Below are 23,668 nucleotides of genomic sequence, written 5' to 3' on the forward strand. Positions count from 1 at the left end.
GCCCAGATGGCCAGATTTGCGATTGAAACTTGAGACGTGGCCCATAACAAAAATTGGTTCATATCGCAGCCATATAAACCGATCCCTCGATTTAATATTCGGAGCTGGAGCTGGAGGTGCAAATTGCAAGAAAATTGGCAAACAAGGAACTTAATTTTTATAGCCGAGTGCGAACGGCGTTTAACATTGCAGTGAAACCACTTAGAGAAGCTTTGAAAACTCACAAATGTCACCAGCATTGTTTGGGCGAAACAAGTCGGATATGCTAACTAGGGTGTCCTAAATTACAATTACAAAAGTCTAATCGGTATAGTGAAAAAATTGGCATTTTCGCTTAACCGCGAAAACCTGTTTTGAACCATCGGTTGACCGGTTTTCTTTATTTCAATGGAATTACTACTTACTTTGTCACGTATTTCTTCCGAAGTGGACATTTTTGTAGGGAGATACTGATGGAGAGACAACTGACAACTTACAACACCTTTAGAACACCTGTACCACAAGATAGTCGTAGTAAAATCTCGATAGAAACCGAAAAGCGGTTTTTAAAAAATTGGAATTTTCAGATAATGTCATCCACAATCGAATTCCTTGGGTTGCCACAATCGAATTCCTTGGGTTGCGGTAACACTTGCCGATGGAAAGGTATCTTAAAACCTCTTAACACTGCCTTCTAAATTGTAAGTTAGTCCATACGTGGTATATAAAAAAGGCTGATTACATACGTATATAGTTCAGTTTGACAGAATTTTCTATAGAAATAAAATTTTGACAAAATTTTGTATAGAAATAAAAATTTGACAAAATTTTCTATAGAAATAAAATTTTGACAAAATTTTCTTTAGAAATAAAATTTTGACAAAATTTTGTATAGAAATAAAAATTTGACAAAATTTTCTATAGAAATAAAATTTTAACAAAATTTTCTATAGAAATAAAATTTTGACAAAATTTTCTGTAGAAATAAAATTTTTACAAAATATTCTATAGAAATAAAATTTTGACGAAATTTTCTATAGAAATAAAATGTTGACAAAATTTTCTATAGAAATAAAATTTTGACAAAATTTTCTATAGAAATAAAATTTTGACAAAATTTTCTATAGCAATAAAATTTTGACAAAATTTTCTATAGAAATAAAATTTTGACGAAATTTTCTATAGAAATAACATTTTCACAAAATTTTCTATAGAAATAAAATTTTGACAACATTTTCTATAGAAATAAAATTTTGACACAATTATCTATAGAAATAAAATTTTGACAAAATTTTCTATAGAAATAAAATTTTGACAAAATTTTCTATAGAAATAAAATTTTGACAAAATTTTCTATAGAAAAAAAATTTTGAAAAAATTTTCTATAAAATAAAATATTGACTAAATTTTCTATAGAAATAACTACAGACCGATATGGACCAATTTTGGCATGGTTGTTAGCGGCCTTATACTAACATCACGTACCAAATTTCAACCGGATCGTATGAATTTTGCTCCTCCAAAAGGCACCGGAGGTCAAATCTGGAAATCAGTATATATGGGGCTATATATAATTATGAACCGATATGGACCAATTTTTCCATGGTTGTTAGAGACCATATACTAACACCTCGTACCAAATTTACACCGGATCGGATGAATTTTGTTCCTCCAAGAGTCTCCGGAAGTTAAATCTGGGAATCGGTTTATATGGAGGCTATATATAATTATGGACCGATATGGATCAATTTTTGCATGGTTGTTAGTGACTATATACTAACACCACGTACCAAATTTCAACCGGATCGGATGAAATTTGCTTCTCTAAGAGGCTCCGCAAGCCAAATCTGGGGATCGGTTTATATGGGGAATCTACGTAAACGTGGTCCAATATGGCCCATTTGCAATAGCATCCGACCTACATCAATAACAACTAATTATTCCAAGTTTCAAGTCTATAGCTTGTTTCGTTCGGAAGTTAACGCGATTTCAACAGACGGACGGACGGACATGCTTAGATCGACTCAGAATTTCACCATGACCCAGAATATATATACTTTATGGGGTCAAAGTTAATATACCCCCAACCTATGGTGGAGGGTATAAAAACGGTTAATTTGACACCCTATTGCTAACAATTGCTCCTCGGAGGCTCCCTAATGTCAAGCCTTACGGTACATCTTTCACTTGGCCGACATCTCTAGGACTGCCCAAACCCAAAATATGAAAGGAACCTTCGTACTATCATAACGACGAGAAATCTGAAAATTCGACTTAGAATTTGCCTTTCTATTAACTTCTCCAATGTAATGATATAAATGTTAAAAATTATAAAATTGGGTGTTCATAATTTCGTTTCCGTTCAACTTTATAATTTTGTTTTTCATATTTTAATATTAGCCATTCAACAAAGTCCTCTATCAAATTCTAAATTCTCTCTTCAACAAAATTTAACTAGCCAACCATGCATTTAAAACTTTCATAATCCTATTACATTTTTGAGTCAATCTATCCCTCAAGTGTAGTGTTCTTCACCTTATGGGGCTATTAAATTAGATTTATGGTCATATTACTCACATCTCTCGTACCGCAAGTAATTATTATACATTTTTATTTTATTTTTTTTATATGTAGGACTTCTTAAATTTCATTACCCATAAAAGTTGCACCATTTAAAATACAATACTTACAATAATGTATGAGTCTCTGTATGATCACCAACTCAGCTAACTCATCTACTCCTGGGGAAATTCCAATTCAATAATAAAGTTACACCATCTACAGACCGCACAATAACAACAACAACAGCAATGCCTGACAGCAAAGAACTCATATGCAATCCTTATCGTCGGTAGTACACTCGAAACTTACTGCCATAGATTTTGTCCTGTGGTTCATCCAACTCAAATACCAAATAAACAAAGGACACAAAGTGCACTTGCCACTGTTTAAGTGACTTTCCCCCCTTAGAAATAGGTAAATGGATAAAGGAATACAACACGAGATATTAACATCAGTTCATGTCTTGCAGTTAGATGATGTTGGCGTTGAAGACAACAAATCCTAGAATGTGCCATGAAAATCCATATAAAAGAAACAAGGATAATTTCATATGACCATAAATGACTGCGTGCTTGAATGCATCAAGTCGTAGATTACAGACACCACCTGTGGTGTTTTATACAAGCGTACAGGTACAGGTGAACATTAGGCTGGTCGTTCGTCCGTTCATATGCAATTGTTATCAGATTTGCATGACTCTTGGTACACCCTCACAAAAAATCGCTTCTGTAACATATACTCCCAAACATATTTTGCTTCAAGCATATACATTTTTGGGTATTGCCCACACATTTATATATTTGATCTCTACCAATATATAATATGTTTGAAAGCATATTGGTCTAAACAATATATGTTTGGGTAGTCTAAGTTCCAAACATTTTGTATTTTTGCATCCAAATTCAATAATGTTATCTTCCAAAAAACAATATGTTATTATGTGACCATATAATATGTTTGGAAGCATTTTGCACCTAAAAATATTATATGCTTAAAAAAAATTCTCCCAAACAATAGTGTGCTCAAAATTTTATTTATTTATTTATATATTTACAATCATAATGAATTATGAAAATAAACAGGTAATATAGGTGCTAACAACATAGGTTTTCGACCTGAATGCTCAAAATTTTGTTTCTGACCAATTGTATATTCCCCCACATCTTTCTCACTTCCACGAGATTTTTTAGTTCTTAGCACCTTTTTCTGTAATACAAACATTGTAGAAGAAATTATTCAATTTTATGATTTTTTATTTTATTTTAATTTTACCTTTTGCCGGACGGGGATTCGAACAGCGGACCACACAGTTTGTAAGGATCAAAGAAGTAGCTGATCAATTGCCCAAGGAAAAATAAAATGTTAATTTTGTAATAACAAGCAACAACCACCAACTTAATTCAATATCGCTCCCTGTTAAATAGCGCTCCAAGCTACTAAACACATATATGTTTATAGGCTATTTCTAAATTAATATATGTTTGCATTCAAGCATATTATATTTACAAACATTTTATGTCCCAAACATAATATGTTCTAACATATTAACATATATGTCCCAAACATGTTATGCTAGTTTATGAACATTATATGCTTGCACTCAAAAATATTGTGTTTAAAAATTTGTGTTCCAAACATATAATGTTTATAGCCAAACTTATGAAAAACAGTCTTTTTCAACCGTGTAATGAGGGGTTTTTATATCCCAAAATCCTATACGTATCAGCTCAACATCTCGTTCGCCATCGTGCAGCAAGTGGATACAAAACGCGCCTTTTAGATCCTGCATCACACTACGGAACAGGGTATTATAAGTTAGTGCATATGCACTGAAAAAAAAAGCATGTCCGGTTCCAAAGATTTTGTCTTTACTTTAAAAATTTTGGTATTGATTCCGAGCCAGAGAAGCGGAGAATACAAGTAAGGATACTTTTAAGACACAGTTCTCTTTTAAATTTAGGTTTTGTGTACTTGCCTCCAGGAAGCAAATTTTAATTTTTTGCTTTTCCAGCTTTTTTTCTTCATATGATATCAAAGTCCTTTAAACACGAGTTAACGACAACTTTATTTTCCATATTCAAAATCGACTTCCAGTAGAAATTAAACTATGTTTCAAGTACAAAACATCTTTAAAATAAAGTGTTGAAAAACATGACCTATATTTGAATGATTTTTTGCTTTGTATTCAAGATGCAAAAAGACAACAAATTTAAAGACAATTTCATTAAATTTAAAGAATTTTTATGAATTATTAAGTCAAGTTGACCTTAGCCCAAATATTTTTTCTTTCATGTTATGATACCCATTTTTAAGTGAAATCACTTAATTATAAGGAAAATATGACTTCATTGAAAATTTTATCGACTTTTGGACAAGGAAAAAAACTTTATATTAGTGAAATGCGTCTTCTATGCTAAGCAAAATTTGCATTCATATTTTAAAGACATGAAATCTTTGACCTCACGACAATATTTTATTCAGTGTGTTTGCAAAAACCCAGAAGGAGACGACATAGCCACATGGTATCTTTGGCACTAATGCTCAGATGGGCCCCCGAGTCCATGTTAAGCTCAATGACAAGGGACCTCCTTTTTATAGCCGAGTCCGAACGGCGTTCCACATTCCAGTGAAACCACTTAGAGAAGCTTTGAAGCCCTCAGCATTACTGAGGTGGGATAATCCACCTAGAAAAACTTTTTGGTGTACGGTCGTAGCAGGAATATGTGAAATTTTCCAGTGAAATTACACTCTGGGTATTCATACCAAATTTGGATGAAATCAGTTCAGATTTAAATATAGCTCGCCCGATTTACTCTCATATGACCACCAGGGGCCATAGTTTTATTCTGATTCAGGTGACATTTTGCACAGGGAGTAGAATTAAGATTCTGGATATGCATACCATACCAATTTGTTTAAAATCGGTCGGTTACATTGTGCTCCGCCCCAGGGCGTTAGACATTTAAACATTTTGTCTAAATCGGTTCAGTTTTAAATGTGTGTACACTCAAAAAAAAATTACTTGTATCTAAAGATTTTGACCTTCGCTTACGGATTTTGGTATTGATTCCGAGCCAAAGATGCGGTTTCTTTAAAATAAAGAAACTTTTTAGCGACCTATTTGGTTTTAAATCTAGGATCAATAAAATTAAAATTAGGATGCAGATCTCATTTAACAGGTTGGCTGATAAGTCCCCGGTCTAACAAAGAAAAACACATTTTTTTGTCAAAATTCGTTTTTATTATTCAACATAGTTCCCTTCAAGAGCGATACAACGATTATAACGACCTTCCAATTTTTTGATACCATTTTGGTAGTACTCCTTCGGTTTTGCCTCAAAATAGGCCTCGGTTTCGGCGATCACCTCTTCATTGCAGCCAAATTTTTTCCCTGTGAGCATCCTTTTGAGGTCTGAGAACAAGAAAAAGTCGCTGGGGGCCAGATCTGGAGAATACGGTGGGTAGGGAAGCAATTCGAAGCCCAATTCATGAATTTTTGCCATCGTTCTCAAAGACTTGTGGCACGGTGCGTTGCCTTGGTGAAACAACACTTTTTTCTTCTTCATATGGAGCCGTTTTGCCGAGATTTCGAGCTTCAAACGCTCCAATAACGCCATATAATAGTCACTGTTGATGCACTGAAAAAAATATTGTCGTGAGGTCAAAGATTTCATGTCTTTAAAATACGAATACAAATTTTGTTTAGCATAGAAGACGCATTTCTCTAAAATAAAGTTATTTTCCTTGTCCAAAAGTCGATAAACTTTTCAATGAAGTCATATTGTCCTTATAATTAAGTGATTTGACTTAAAAATGGGTATCTTAACATGAAAGAAAAAATTTATAGGCTAAGGTCAACTTGACTTTAATAATTTTGAAAAAATTTTTAAATTTAATGAAATTGTCTTTAAATTTGTTGTCTTTTTGCATCTTGACTACAAAGCAAAAAATCGTTCAAATATAGGACATGTTTTTCAAAACTTTATTTTAAAGAAGTTTTTTACTTCAAACATAGCATAATTTCTACTGGAAGTCGAGTCCTAATTTGGAAAATAAAGTTGCCGTTAACTCGTTTTTAAAGGATTTTGATAGCATATGAAGAAAAAAAGCTGAGAACGCGAAAAATTAAAATTTGTTTCCTAGAAGCAAGTACACAAAACCTAAATTTAAAAGATAATTGTATCTTAAAAGTATCCTTACTTGTATTCTCCGCTTCTTTGGCTCGGAATCAATACCAAATTTTTTAAAGTAAAGACAAAATCTTTGGAACCGAGTATGCTTTTTTTTCAGTGTGGTTTTTCCCTTCTCAAGATAATCGATAAAAATTATTCCATGCGCATCCCAAAAAACAGAGGCCATTACTTTGCCAGCGGACTTTTGAGTCTTTCCACGCTTCGGAGACGGTTCACCGGTCGCTGTCCACTCAGCCGACTGTCGACCACTGCGTTCACCGTCCTCCGTGCTCATTTCACTATGCTTGAATTTTGCATACCAATCAATTATTGTTGATTTCCCTCGGGCAGAGTCTGGAAACTCATTATCAAGCCAAGTTTTGGCTTCCACCGTATTTTTTCCCTTCAGAAAATAGTATTTTATCACGCCGAAATTCCAAAACACGAAATTCCCTTTTTTCCATTTTTTCACAATAACAAAAGTTGCTTCACAAAAGACGCTCTATCTCACAAACTAATTGACTTACAGACGTCAAATTTTGACACGATTCATTTGAAGGTTGGTACTATATAAAACTAATATGCATTTAATACTAGCGACGCAATCTATGTGTCAGACCGGGGACTTATCAGCCAACCTTTTATCGAATTTTCATTCTCTTTTCGCGGTATGCTCGTATTAATAAAGCTATTCACGTGCAAACAAATGCCAGTTTTGAGTCTTTCCAAATTATAACGATTACTTCAAAATAAAAAAAAGATGCCAAATCCTCAAAATAAGTCTTAGCCTATATTTGAAGCGTTTATATCATAAATCTAAAGATTCCATATTTCAATTAATTTAAGGACAATTTCTTTAAATCGAAAATGTGTTTCTTTACTTTAAGGAAAATTTGCCTTATTTTAAAGACATGCGACTTTAACGGAGGGACGCAAATTTACAAAATTTGTGTCCTAAATTTAATGAAAAAAATTTTGAAGCATGGATTAAAAACTTTATTTTAATTAAAAGTTCATTGCTTTAAAGAAATAGGAAGTTCTGCAGCATCCATCGTATACCCCTCAAAAAATCGATTTTTGTACATATACTCCCAAACACATTCTGCTTCAAGCATATACATATATTTTCAGGATTGGTCCGAAACAAATATTGTTTGTATTGTTGAAACATATTATGTTTCACCTTAAGCATAGACTGATAGAAAATACTTTTAATGAAATTTTCTTTGTGTATAAATATTTTTAAGGCGCCAATTGGCTACTTCCATTTTTTTGCTTTCAGCATACTCTCTCGGTCTCTCTTTCTAAACACATATATGTCCATAGGCTATTTCTAAAAACGTTTTATCCCAAACATAATATGTTCTAACATATTAACATATATGTCGCAAACATTTTTTGTTATTTCGTCCGCGTACTCTTCAGATCATGCACTTACCGACTATATTCCACCCTTCGATGGCGAAGGGAACCACAAAATCTGACTCAATAACTTTTTCGACACCATATCAGCCAACTAATTGGTCGATAGATGAAAAGAGGAGAATACATTATTGATTAATTTATGATTATAATTATTGTTTTTTTTTTTTTCAAATAAATTTTTGTGAAAAAAACTCTACGCTACATCCAATATATAATAAATATCCTCCCTAATGTACGTACATAGAAAAGATATACGCATATGGGGTATTGCTAGAATGGATAAGTGAAGGCCAGATATGATCGAAATCAACGCCGCTCGTGAGCTGAAAACATCACGACATCGAATGCATCACATACTGAAAAATGATCTTTGAACAATAAAATCAATAAAATGGACCAGAATACCGCAGAACCACTTTTGTCCAGCTGTGATGACTTTGTCGGCCGTTTTAAGACCATAAATCGTGCCGAAATAGCCTATTCGAATTATGTTATTTCCGACCTATTTTGCCTTTGAAACAATAAAATTAAAAAATAAAAAAATGAATTAAAGCGCTTTACATTTTTGCAGTAGATATTAGCCACTCAGTAGTACCAGCAGTTTTTTAAAGCTCATGTATAATATATAGTCCATTGTGATACGACAGTCGTGAACTTCTCTCTTATCTGCCCGATTCTATATGTAGCTCAATGACAAGGGACCTCCTTTTTATAGCTGAGCCCAAAAGGCGTTTCACCACTTTAGTACGCCAGCAAAGAAGAGCTTCAAAAAAAGTAATTTGGATCCCCAATTTGTGATCTGGAAGTAGTGCAAACTTGAAACATCTCCAATGAATTTTACATGGGCTTGTCATAGGACGGAAGTACTCCATTTTTGGATCATTTGCATTGCTTTAGAAGTTGGAATTCCATATGGAAGAAATTAAAAAAAAAAGAAAACTAAACAAGTACATACGGCCGTAAGTTCGGCCAGGCCGAAGCTTATGTACCCTCCACCATGGATTGCGTAGAAACTTCTGCTGAAGACTATCATCCACAATCGAATTACTTGGATTGCGGTAACACTTGCCGATGGCAAGGTATCTTAAACCGTACACCGTAATATATACCACATAGTCCATACGTGGTATATATTAAACTAAAAAAGGCCTATTAAATACGTATATAATTAAGTTTAAAGTTTCTATAGAAATAAAATTTTGACAACATTTTCTATAGAAGTAAAATTTGGAAACAATTTTCTATAGAAATAAAATTCTGACAAAATTTTCTATAGAAATAACATTTTGACAATGTTTTCTATAAAAATAAAATTTTGGTAGATTATTTTTTGGCTCGAGTGGCAACCATGATTAAATATGAACCAATATGGACCACTTTTTGTGTGATTGGGGATCGGCTATATATAAATATAGACCGATATGGACCAATTTTGGCATGGTAATTAGCGGCCTTATACTAACACCACGTTGCAAATTTCAACCGGATCAGATGAATTTTGCTCCTCCAAGAGGCTCCGGAGATCAAATCTGGGGAACGGTTTATATGGGGGCTATATATGATTATGGACCGATGAGGACCAATTCTTGCGTGTTTGTTAGAGACCACATTCTAACACCAAGTTCCAAATTTCAACCGTATCGGATGAATTTTGCTCCTCCAAGAGGCTCCGTAGGACAAATCTGGGGATCGATTTATATGGGGGCTATATATAATTATGGACCGATATGGACCAATTTTTGCGTGTTTGTTAGAGTCCACATTCTAACACCACGTACCAAATTTCAACCGGATCGGATGAATTTTGCTCCTTTAAGAGGCTCCGGAGTTCAAATCATGGGATTGGTTTATATGGGGGCTATAAATAATTATGGACCGATATGGACCAATTTTGGCATGGTTGATAGGGACCATATACCAACATCATCTACCAAATTTCAGCCGGATCGGATGAAATTTGCTTCTCTTTGAGGCTCCGCAAGCCAAATGTGGGGATCGTTTTACATGGGGGCTATATATAATTATAGACCGATGTGGACCAATTTTAGCATGGTTTTTAGAGACCACATACTAACACCATGTACCCAATTTCAGCCGGATCGGATGAAATTTGCTTCCCTTAGAGCAATCGCAATCCAAATTTGGGGGTCCGTTTATATGGGGGCTATATATAATTATGGACCGATATGGACCAATTCTTGCATGGTTGTTAGAGACCATATACTAACACCACGTACCCAATTTCAATCGGATCGGATGACTTTTGCTCATCTAAGAGGCTCCGGAGTTCAAATCTGGGGATCGGTTTATATGGGGGCTATATCTAATTATAAGCCGATGTGGACCAATTTTTGCATGGTCATTAGAGAACATATACCAACACCATGTACCAAATTTCAGCCGGATCGGATGAAATTTGCTTCTCTTAGAGGCTCCGCAAGCCAAATCATGGGATCGGTTTATATGGGGGCTATATATAATTATGGGCCGATGTGGACCAATTTTTGCATGGTCATTAGAGAACATATACCAACACCATGTACCAAATTTCAGCCGGATCGGATGAAATTTGCTTCTCTTTGAGGCTCCGCAAGCCAAATGTGGGGATCGTTTTACATGGGGGCTATATATAATTATAGACCGATGTGGACCAATTTTAGCATGGTTTTTAGAGACCACATACTAACACCATGTACCCAATTTCAGCCGGATCGGATGAAATTTGCTTCCCTTAGAGCAATCGCAATCCAAATTTGGGGGTCCGTTTATATGGGGGCTATATATAATTATGGACCGATATGGACCAATTCTTGCATGGTTGTTAGAGACCATATACTAACACCACGTACCCAATTTCAATCGGATCGGATGACTTTTGCTCATCTAAGAGGCTCCGGAGTTCAAATCTGGGGATCGGTTTATATGGGGGCTATATATAATTATAAGCCGATGTGGACCAATTTTTGCATGGTCATTAGAGACCATATACTAACACCATGTACCAAATTTCAGCCGGATCGGATGAAATTTGCTTCTCTTAGAGCAATCGCAAGCCAAATTTGGGGTTCCGATTATATGGGGGCTATACGTAAAAGTGGACCGATATAGACCAATTTTTGCATGGTTGTTAGAGACCATATAATAACACCATGTACCAAATTTCAGCCAGATCGGATGAAATTTGCTTCTCTTAGGGCCTCGCAAGCCAAATTTGGGGGCCCGTTTATATGGGGGCTATACGTAAAAGTGGACCGATATGGACCAATTTTTGCATGGTTGTTAGAGACCATATACTAACACCATGTACCAAATTTCAGCCGGATCAAATGAAATTTCGTACATGGTGTTTGTATATGGTCTCTCACAACAATGCAAAAATTGGTCCACATCGGTCCATAATTATATATAGCCCCCATATAAACCGATCCCATGATTTGGCTTGCGGAGCCTGTAAAAGAAGCAAATTTCACCCGATCCGGCTGAAATTTGATATATGGTGTAAGTATATGGTCTCTGACAACTGTGCAAAAATTGGTCCACATCGGCCCATAATTGTATATAGCCCCCATATAAACCGATTCCCATATTTGTCCTCCGGAGCCTTTTGAAGGAGCAAAATTCATCCGGTCCGGTTGAAATTTGGTACGTGGTGTTATTATATGGTATCTAACAACCATGCAAAATTTGGTCCATATCGATCCATAATTATATATAGCCTCTTGGAGAAGCAAAATTCATCCGATCCGGTTGAAATTTGGAACGTGGTGTTAGTATATGAGCGCTAATAATCATGCCAAAATTGGTCCTCATCGGTTATATATAGCCGATCCCCAATCACACAAAAATTGGTCCATATCGGTTCATACTCTGCCACTCTAGCCAAAAATTATCTACCAAAATTTTATTTCTTTAGAAGATTTTGTCAAAATTTTTGTTCTATAGAAAATTTAGTCAAAATTTTTGTTCTATAGAAAATTTAGTCAAAATTTTATTTCTATAGAAAATTTTGTCAAAACTTTATTTCTATAGAAAATTTTGTCAAAATTTTATTTCTATAGAATATTTTGTCCAAATTTTACTTCTATAGAAAATGTTGTCAAAATTTTATTTCGTCAAAATTTTATTTCTATAGAAACTTTTGTCAAAATTTTATTTCTATAGAAATTTTGTCAAAATTTTATTACTATATACTATATACATCGGCAAGTTTCCGCAACCCAAATTATTCGATTGTGGATGACAGTCTTCAGTAGAAGTTTCTACGCAATCCATGGTGGAGGGTACATAAGCTTCGGCCTGGCCGAACTTACGGCCGTATATACTTGTTTTTATCAGTATTTTTTGTTACACTTTTATTTTCTTATTATCTAATTTTTACAAATTGAAAAACTTACTCGCTTCTACCGGGGGTTGAACCTGGGTCTGTTGGCACCATAACAGAAGTGTAGCACACTCAGCCACAAACGCCATTGAACACGATGCATCAAAACGTCTATTCAAATGTTTGTGTATTAGGTTCATAATAAGACACCACGGCATGACATTCTAACTACTTCCAGAGATGTTTTTTTTTATTATTATTCATTCACTTCTTAAGGTGCGATGCGAATTCAGTGTTTTGGATGTGAACTAAGAAATTTTGTGATATTTTGACAAATAAATACTTCTTAAAATGTTTATGAGTTGTAATGTATTCTTACTCTTGTCTCATCAAATATTTTCAAAAAATCGAAATTTTTCTAGAATGGATTTGGCATTTTTTTGGCAAAATTTAAAGAATTTTTATCATATTATTAATTCTTAATTCATTTTGAACCTATTTGAAACACAAAATCTAAAATTTTCCATTAAAAATATGAAAAAAGCGAGTAATAAAAAAATTGACTCAAATGAACTTGCTGTGCAGCTTCTTTGGGAGGACATTTTTTGAAAGGCATTTAAAGTTGTGCCTTTAGAAGAACTTCCTAATTTGTTTGCTGGGAAAATAAAGAAAGCTTGAAGAGCTTTTAAAGTTGTGCCTTTAGAAGAACTTTCTAATTTGTTTGCTGGGAAAATAAAGAACGCTGGTTCCGGTTTCACCGGCGGCAATTTTTATACCACATATTTTTCTAAAAAATTATTATTTTTTATGTTATACATAGTTTTTATTTTGTTTTTTTTTCGGCATATATTTTTATATAAATATATTTTCCCATTAAAAATCAACAAAAATTAAAAATTATCGTAATTTGCAAAACCTTCTCAAAAGAACTTCCATGGAAGTGAAAAAGTCACACGACACAAGTTAAAATCTCAGCGGGGATCAAGTTTTTCATTTTTTATAATTTTTTACGTTTTTATTGATTTTCTATTCTTTTTTGCGAAATTTAATTGTCCAACACTAAGATTTTCTCTTAAAACGGCTCAATTCCACACTTTCTAAGACTTGTCCGAAAGGACTACATCTGAAGTGGAAAAAATCGATAGGGGATCCAGGGATGCGCTTTAAAAGAAATGTTTGTGGACTTGTCCAAAAGGACTACATTGGAAGTGGAAAAAATTGATGGTGGATTCCGGGATGCGCTTCCATTTTTTTTTGATGAGACACTCAGAATTACTGATCATCGTTGAAAAACTATTTGGTGTTCGGTCGAAACTGGAATTGAACACATGTCCTTTGAATACAAAGCGGACATGCTAACCATTGCACCATGGTGGTATAATTTTTCCATGTTTCATTTGTTGCAAATAGGATTTTTTCAACCAAGACTTTCCCAAATTTATATAAAGGGTCCAAAAATCTAGTTTTTCAAATTTTGGAAAATTCGGTAAGTCGGCCTATTACAATACCGATTTGTAAAGTATTTATGGTAACTGCTTTGTATTTGCCACGACCCTTTATGAATGGATACACAATGAGAAGACTTTCAAAAAGAATTACACCATAATGTAAATAAAAATACTCAAATATTGTGAACTTTTGGCCAAGTAAACAAGTGATTGTAACCGCACATGGATATAAGCATACAATACAAAACCCACATATAATGGTGTGCCACATATGCAATAACATTTATGTACATATCATGGATTGGCATGTATGGGTGAAAGTAAATCTACGTACATTCGCAACCTGTGGTGCCCAATGTGAGCCAACCAACCTTGAACATGCAAAGACTCATACCTTGAAGCAATTTAAAATTACACATGCTATAGTCGCAGGGGATGGTGTGTACTTATCGTACTCTTCTTCTCTGAAGAGAATACAATTACCAATAACACATCGTATATCTTCATGTACACAAACAGACACACCTACACAACAATAATTGTATGACGTCCTGTACAGGACTCTTTCAAATGTGAATGTATGAGGGAATTGAGTGTCACAAAAGCAAAAGCCGCAGTACATGTATCGGGTATGCATATGCATACAAATGTATATCACTGTGCTACATGAATACAAACACAGGATTACTTTGCCATGCATATAGGGTCCTTTAATATAGTTTGAGTTGAGTTTAGGCAATAAACTTTGAGTGTTGAAAGTCAAGGAAGACCAACAAACCTATTTGATGGAAAGGCAATACCTTCTACATTTGTTTGAAACATGACGTATATGGTTGAGTAGGAAAAGTTTTAACAATTGATTTGAGAATAATGGAACTAGAAGTTTTCAAAAAAAAAAACTATAATTTAATGGTATGTATACCTCATGACTAATTTTCTATAAAAATAAAATTTTGACCAAATTTTCTATAAAAATTAAATTTCGACAAAATTTTCCATAAAAATAAAATTTTGACAAAATTTTCTATATAAATAAAATTTTGACAAAATTTTCTATAAAAATAAAATTTCAACAAAATTTACTATAAAAACAAAATTTGACCAAATTTTCTATAAAAATAAAAGTTTGAGAAAATTTACTATAGAAATAAGACTAAAATTTCTATAGAAATAAAATAGTGACAAAATTTTTATAAAAAAAAAATTGGCAAAATAAGATTTTTTTGTTTGGTAGTGTTTTGGTAAAAGTTTTTCCAAATTTTGGTAGATTACTTTTAGCTCGAGTGGCAACCGTGTCTCGAACCATCTCTGAGCCTAGTACTAAGATCACGTTTTCAGCCGAAACACTGTTATACTCCATATATTTGCGCCGAACAACTGCGGAGTGTTTGTTTTGAGTTTTTTTCAAACGAATAGTGCTGCAAATCTGAAATCGCACGGAAAAATAGGCAGTCATTTTATGTCGCACAAATAAAATAACAACCCTGTGTTTTGGACCCCATTGATACAGGCTTATATTAGTTATGTTGCAGAAACGATTTTAGTACTAAGCATTATCGGGAAAATGCCCTAAAAACTTTATAGAAACCCTGGACAGACAATTATTTCGGCCGCAGACCACGGACATTCCAAAAGGGATCAGCACCATCCCACTTATCACGCGTCATCCAAGAATTGCTTCTTTGGAGCCTCCATGGTACAATGGTTAGCAAAAGGATTATGACTTAAATCCCAGCCTAGACCGAACATCAAAAAGTTTTTGTGTGGGGAATTTTCCACTCTCAGTAAATCCGGTGATATTTCTGAGTGTTTCAAAGCTTCTCTAAGCGGTTTCACTCGACTATAAAATGGAGGTGCTTGTCATTGAACTAAACATATAATCGGATGTGAGATCACAATGGATGTGGTATCACAATGGAGTGAATAGACTAAGTGAGCCAAAAATATCTACCGCATAATGTCTAACAAAATATCCAGATCGCAATCCGTTGGACTTTTCCGCCTGGGTCATTTTTGAGAGTAAAGTTACCACTAAAACATGCCAAAGTGTAGAATATCTCAAAAATCAAAATCACTAAAGCGAATGAATGAAATGAAAAGCAGCTTGGTGCAATATTTAACCTGTCCCTCTTGCATACAATTGGTCTTGGGTTCTATTCGAATTGCGGTCGACGACCATCACCCAAATGGAGTTTATTTCCACAAAGCTTCTATATTTTATTTTCCCAAAGAATAGTTTAATCAAGGTGTATATCCTTATTTTGTTTTACTGCATTTTTAAAATCCGTTCCAAAGGTTACATCACTTTTCAATTCTTAATGAAGAACATTGTCAAAATGTTTCCCGTTCAATCATAGTTGAGGTTCAATTTACGGTTTGCATTTTGCCACAAAATTCATCGTCAAACACACATTCATCTCCAACATTGTCCAAAATGAGTTGTCTTTACTCATGGAAAATTTTGCAAGCAACCTTTCTCATATCCCCCTCCACTGACCATGGATACTGATATACACGAATTTGCTTACAGAGATACAAGTCATTGTGAAATGTTGTGGCCAAAGGATATGTGTATATCTACATAAATGTGTTTACCCTGAGATTCATGGCTTCATGCATATGACGTCCTGTTTTTCGACAAGAACTACTATTGCATATCATATTGAAAAATTCTGACAGAAGTTAACTTTAGATGTTGCAAAAATGAAACCTTAAATGGATGTGGACGATATATACACACAAAAAAATTTCAAGAAAATTTTTCCAATTAAAATTTTAATTGAGTTTTAAAAAATATTCAATTAAAAATTTAATTGATTCAACAAATTTTTTAATTGAAACAAAAATCAATCACAAAATAATAGTATCAATTAATTTTTTAATTGGATCAATTAACTTTTTAATTGACCTTCAATTAATTTTTTAATTGATACTATCATTTCTGTGATTGAAGACATTTCAATTAAAAATTAATTGGATCAATTAATTTCGTGATTGAATCAGAAAAAAAAATTTTTGTGTGTACGGAGGACTAACGTTTGCTTCACTGAAGCCAATTTGATATACAAACACGGTTGCCACAGTTGGTAGAATTCTACCAAAATTGGTAGATTTTTTACTGTTTGGTAGATTGGTAGAATTCTTGATGTTTTGGTAGATTTTGCAAGTTATTCCTCTCCAACTAAAATTTCTTCACAAAATGTCTATAGCAATAAAATTTTGGGAAACAAATTTTGACAAAATGTTCCATATAAATAAAATTTTGACAAAATTTTCTACAGAAATAAAATTTTGACAAAATTTTCTATAGAAATAAAATTTTGACAAAATTTTCTATAGAAATAAAATTTCGACAAAATTTTCTGTAGAAATAAAATTTTGCCAAAATTTTCTATTGAAATAAAATTTTGACAAAATTTTCTATAGACATAAAATGTTGACAAAATTTTCTATAGAAATAAAATTTTGGCAAAATTTTTATAGAAATAAAATTTAGACAAAATTTTCTATAGCAATAAAATTTTGACATAATTTTCTATAACAATAAAATTTTCACAAAATTTTCTATAGCAATAAAATTTTGAAAAAATTTTCTATAGAAATAAAATTTTGAAAAAAATTTTCTATAGAAATAAAATTTAAAAAAAAAAATTCTATAGAAATAAAACTTTGAAAAAAAAATCCTATAGAAATAAAATTTGGACAATATGTTCTAAGAAATAAAATAATAGTTATATGTAAATAAAATTTTGACAAAATTTTCTATAGACACAAAATTTTCTATAGAAATACAATTGTGACAAAATTTTCTATAGAAATAAAATTTTGACAAAATTTTCTATAGAAATAAAATTTTGACAAAATTTTCTATAGAAATAAAATTTCGACAAAATTTTCTATAGAAATAAAATTTTGACAAAATTTCCTATAGAAATAAAATTTTGACAAAATTTTCTATAGAAATAAAATTTTGACAAAATGTTTATAGAAATAAAATTTAGACTAAATTTTCTATAGCATTAAAATTTTGACAAAATTTTCTATAGCATTAAAATTTTGACAAAATTTTCTATAGAAATAAAATTTTTGAAAAAAAATCTATAGAAATAATATGTTCTAAGAAATAAAATAATATTTCTATATAAATAAAATTTTGACAAAAATTTCTATAGACATAAAATTTTTACAAAATTTTCTATAGAAATAAAATTTTGACAAAATTTCCTATAGAAATAAAATTTTGACAAAATTTTCTATAGAAATAAAATGTTGACAAAATTTTTATAGAAATAAAATTTTGACAAAATTTTCTATAGCAATAAAATGTTGACAAAATTTTCTATAGCAATCAAATTTTGAAAAATTTTTCTATAGAAAAAAAAAATTAAAAAAAAAATTTCTATAGGAATAAGCTTTTGACAATATGTTCTAAGAAATAAAATAATATTTCTATATAAATATAATTTTGACAAAATTTTCTATAGATATAAAATTTTTACAAAGTTTTCTATAGAAATACATTTGTGACAAAATTTTCTATAGAAATAAAACTTCGACTCAATTTTCTATAGAAATAAAATTTTGACAAAATTTTCTATAGAAATAAAATGTTGACAAAATTTTTATAGAAATAAAATTTTGACAAAATTTTCTATAGCAATAAAATGTTGACAAAATTTTCTATAGCAATCAAATTTTGAAAAATTTTTCTATAGAAAAAAAAATTAAAAAAAAAATTCTATAGGAATAAAATTTTGACAATATGTTCTAAGAAATAAAATAATATTTCTATATAAATATAATTTTGACAAACTTTTCTATAGAAGTAAAATTTTGACAAAACTTTCTATAGAAATAAAATTTTGACAAAATTTTCTATAGAAGTAAAATTTTGACAAAATAAATATAAAATTTTGCCAAAATTTTCTATAGAAATAAAACTTTGACAAAATTTTCTATAGAAATAAAATTTTGACAAAATTTTTATAGAAATAAAATTTAGACAAAATTTTCTATAGCAATAAAATTTTGACAAAATTTTCTATAGCAATACAATTTTGACAAAATTTTCGATAGAAATAAAATTTTGACAAAATTTTTCTATACAAATAAAAATTTGAAAAAAAAATGTATAGAAATAAAATTTTGACAAATTTTCTATAGAAATATAATTTTGACAAAATTTTCTATAAAAATAAAATTTTGACAAAAATTTCTATAGAAATAAAATGTGAACAAAATTTGTTTGGTATTTTTTTGATAGAATTTTCTCCAAATTTTGGTAGATTATTTTTGGCTCGTGTGTGATAACCGTGTTTACAAATCGAATTCTCCTTTTTCGAATTAGTTCTTAGGGCTGGTGTTAACATAATAAACAAATTTTCTCAGAACTAACATCAATTAAAGCAATGTGTTTGTTTTTCTCTCATGAAATCCTTGATTTTGCTTTTATTGAATTACCCCATGCAGACCACAAACTAAATTACGTTTCTGTTGTATACCATTTCCTAGAATACTTCAATAGGGTTTGTAATAAATGAAAATAAGGAATTAGATTTTCATACTCTAATCAAATGCGAAATGTTGAGCAGATACCATATTTAAATTAAATATGGTTGTTTGTACAGAAAAAAGTCCATCGTGAAACCAAGTTTACTTATTTTTACAGGAAAACAATTATTTTGTTTTATACCTCATACACATTAGGCTGGATTTGAAATCCTACATTTATAAGGAATATGAAATTTATAAGGAATATTATAAGGAAAATGACAGTTGAAATCTAGTTAAAGTGGATTGAAGAAATTGGAGTTCAAAATTGCAAGAATGTCTTTATCTTAAATCTAAAGATTTAATATGTCTGTTAAATTAAGGACGATTTCTTTAAATCAAAAATTTGTTTCTTTACTTTAAGAAAAAATTGCCTTAGTTCATAGACGTACGGCTTTAACGGAGGGACGAAAATGTCCAAACTTTTTGTCCTAAATTTAAAATATTCTTTTTTTTTTAATTAAAATACCATTATTTAAAAAAATGTCGTTAATAATTTGTAAATTGCGCTTTCTTAAATTTAGATTGCGTAATCTTTAATATCCCGTAAATACTGTCTTCAGTGCGAAAATACTTTTCCTTAGATTTCGAAAAATATTTCAATGATGAGAATCCTAAAAGTATTGTAAGCAAAATTAAGGGGAGGATAATAAGCTTTCATTTAATTAATTCTTTTTTTAAACAAATTTGTTTTTAATATTATGTAAATTTTTTTGTTCTAAACTCTATGTTGCTTAATTTATTATATTAGGCAAATATCTATGCAATCTATTAGAGAATATAACAATGACCTTCCTTACTAGGAATTTTAACACTTTCCCTCGTTGCAAAAATAAAGGTTTTTCCACGAAATAAGGTTAAGAAAAATTTCAAACATGTTCCTTTTTTTGTATTTTATCCTTTGGTAAGCAGACCTTCCACAATATACATTGTATTATGGTGGATAAATACACTCACCAAAACTCTTGTCTCTCTTGTCTCCCCTTTCTTATGGTAAACTAAACATAACAGGAACAGGAAACCACTTACTTGGCCGAGGCTTGTACCAAATTCCAATCGTATCCTTCTAAAACTTTCATAACCGCACTGGTTATTCTTTCATCTTCCTTGCGAGCTATGCCGCATTCACCACTGAGACGTTTTTGTTCGGCTTTTAAGGCAATATTTGCCAAAACCAATGTTTCCACAGGTTTGACACGTTGTGGATTTTTGTTTGTTTCCACTGGACTGGTATCCGTAGCCATGGTATTCATGGAACACTAGAACACAATACAAATTTGTTTTTACATCAACGTTAAAGGATATGGAAATTTGACACCACTATGACCACCACAAAAGGGGAGGTTGCTTGAAAAACAAAAATATTGCTCTTTTTAAAATTTTCTTGCAATAAATAATGGGTTTGAGTTGTTTGCTTTTTTTAAATTTCCGACGGCACTGCACTTATTTTAGTCGTTTCTCTTTCATTGTTTAGAAACACAAAAACAAATTTTTGAAATCCCGTTCGGTAGCTGGTTTAGCTTAAAAATGTACCGCGCACGTCAAACCTCAAAGAAAACTAATTTCACTGATCTTGAGGACAAATTAGATCTCCCCACCAAACAACACGAAACACCAACGACGAGCAACAAGTTCGTTAGTTAAAGAAGCTACGAAGACCCTGCCATGCCATCCCTCTACATGCGACGACAACGAAGCCCCATAGGTTTAAACAATTCAAGCCGAATCAAATCAGACAAAGTCGTAAATCTGCTAACGAGCCCGAGTGTACCAACAAATTAACACAAACACACATTCCACACCACCATAACCCCCACCCACCACTCAACGCATGGTTCAGCAGTGGTTGTTGCCGATCAAATATATGTTTTGATCGTTTTCTGGTGTTTTTCCCTCAGCTTGGCAAAGTATACGGTACTTTGGTGGGGCTCAGCTTGTATCCACATAAAAATATCAATGGACGCAATTTTCACACATGCACGCTCTCTACAACACACCTACACAGTCCAGTTAGGCAGAAGGCAAGTAGGCATAAAGGCGATGGTAGTCAAGCCATTGGATATCCCTCGGCATTGTAAGCAACGCAAATGTGGTGTTGCTATCATAAATAAGAGACACATATATACATATTTCACACATACATGCGAACTATAATTCGAGAATTGAAGAGAAGAGATATGCAAGAAATAGCTCTTTGAATTTTTTACTCTGGAGAAGATACATGCATTTGACACATTTATGGTATAACCGTGTTTAGTTTTAAGAATCGATACAAATAAGTTAATGTAGAAAAAGAGGGTAGATAAAGTCACTTTGAATATTTGTAAATACCTAGAACTAATTTACAATCCACATGTTCAACAAAAGGCAACCAACTATTAAATCAGTACCTGCATTTAAATTTTCATCAGCATCAGCATCATACAGTAAAATATCAACACATGTTCTTGCAACATTTTTGCATTCGTACCCTGCAAACATTTTCTCTCGAAATTGTATCAAAGTAGTCATGGAAGATAAAACTTTCAACTTCGAATTGCCTATTTTGATGAAGTTTATAAGCTGCAAAGATTTTTCTTAAAAAATTCTGAAACTTCCCAAAAACACACCAAATTACGCTCTGAGACGGCAGCAGAAGAGAGTAACTTATACAACCATAGACTGCATCTTAAATATATTTAAATAATATTTATGAACTTTGCCGAAAGACGAATACCAAAAATTTTAACTGAAATGATCTTCAATCAGAATCTCTTTGTGGAAGAACTTGCACTCAAAAAAAGTATTTCTCTAAAGACAATTTAACTATATTTTAGTTCATGCAATTATTATATTTGGAGAAAGTTTCCCTGTCTTTAGCATTTTTTTGCGTACGTTAATTAAATGAACTAAAAAAACAGGAAAAAATTATATACAAATTAAGCATAAAAATTTACTAAATTCGTATTTCTCACAAAATAGTTCATTATTTCTTTAATTTTGTAAATTTTACTATAAATGCGCACATCTTGAACTTTGTAGGGAACTAAAGACATTCTTGCAATTTTGAACACCAACTTTTTCCCTCAAATTACAAAATTTTCTTAACAAGTAAAATGTATTAAATGTCTAATGTATTTTCTTCAATTTGTCGAAAATTATTTACTTATTTTTGTGATATCGGCGTGATGTCAGCGTTTAGTTAAACTTTTCTAGTAATTATCTAAAATTTCTAAAATTAACCAAAATTTTTTCCTGTTTTTTTCACTGTTTTTCAGTGTGGCTTTTTATACCCTCTATGAGGTGTTATTTAAAAAAAAACTCAGTCGATTTAAGGAGTTTAATTGTAGAGTTTTGATCTCTGTTAGAGTCGAATTTGTTTCGAAACAGAAACACCCCAAGCAATAGTTGAATTGTTCTTGTGCTTCATATGTTACTATCAGTAAACTTTCTGGCAATTGGAAGTAGTGGCATTTTGGTGAAGGACGATAAAACAAACACCCAAATGCTTGCAGGGTAGTAGAAGTGTGCTGCATGTGATCAAATATATCCCGGAATGTTAATCCGGAGATGTACAAGAACGACTAAAATTGTGCAATATATCAAACCGAGTAACCTTTGACAGGAAATTTAATTGGAAGAGCCACATCAATGAGAGGACTCCGAGGACTCCGAGGACTCCGAATTGAATGGAATTGAAAATTTTGTCAAAATTTTATTTCTATAGAAAATTTTGCCAAAATTTTATTTCTATAGAAAATTTTGTCAAAATTTTACTTCTGTAGAAAAATTTGTCAAAATTTTATTTCTACAGAAAATTGAGTCGAAATTTTATTTCTATAGAAAATTTTGTCACAATTGTATTTCTATAGAAAATTTTGTAAACATTTTATTTATATGGAAATATTATTTTATTTCTTAGAACATATTGTCAAAATTTTATTTCTATAGAAAATTTTTTTGAAAATTTTATTTCTATAGAAAATTTTTTTGAAAGTTTATTTTTATAGAAAATTTTTTTGAAAATTTAATTTCTATAGAAAATTTTGTCAAAATTTTATTGCTATAGAAAATTTTGCCAAAATTTTATTGCTATAGAAAATTTTGTCACAATTGTATTTCTATAGAAAATTTTGTAAAAATTTTATAACTATAGAAAATTTTGTCAAAATTTTATTTATATAGAAATATTATTTTATTTCTTAGAACATATTGTCAAAATTTTATTTCTA

At 31.6% G+C, this 23,668-nt stretch overlaps 1 protein-coding gene across 1 annotated transcript in view; it reads right to left on the minus strand.

The window, feature by feature from the left end:
• Positions 1–20,988, minus strand: part of Sox100B — a 158,056-nt gene extending 137,068 nt beyond the window's left edge. Inside the window, exon 1 of the mRNA XM_075292039.1 lies at positions 20,487–20,988. Coding sequence (XP_075148154.1) covers positions 20,487–20,710 — 224 coding nt within the window. The 5' untranslated portion in view covers positions 20,711–20,988. The remainder of the gene's footprint in view (positions 1–20,486) is intronic.
• Between the last annotated feature and the right edge of the window lie 2,680 nt (positions 20,989–23,668).

The sequence above is a fragment of the Haematobia irritans genome, chromosome 1 (assembly GCF_050003625.1).
Source record: "Haematobia irritans isolate KBUSLIRL chromosome 1, ASM5000362v1, whole genome shotgun sequence".
NCBI classification, from domain to species: Eukaryota; Metazoa; Arthropoda; class Insecta; order Diptera; family Muscidae; genus Haematobia; species Haematobia irritans.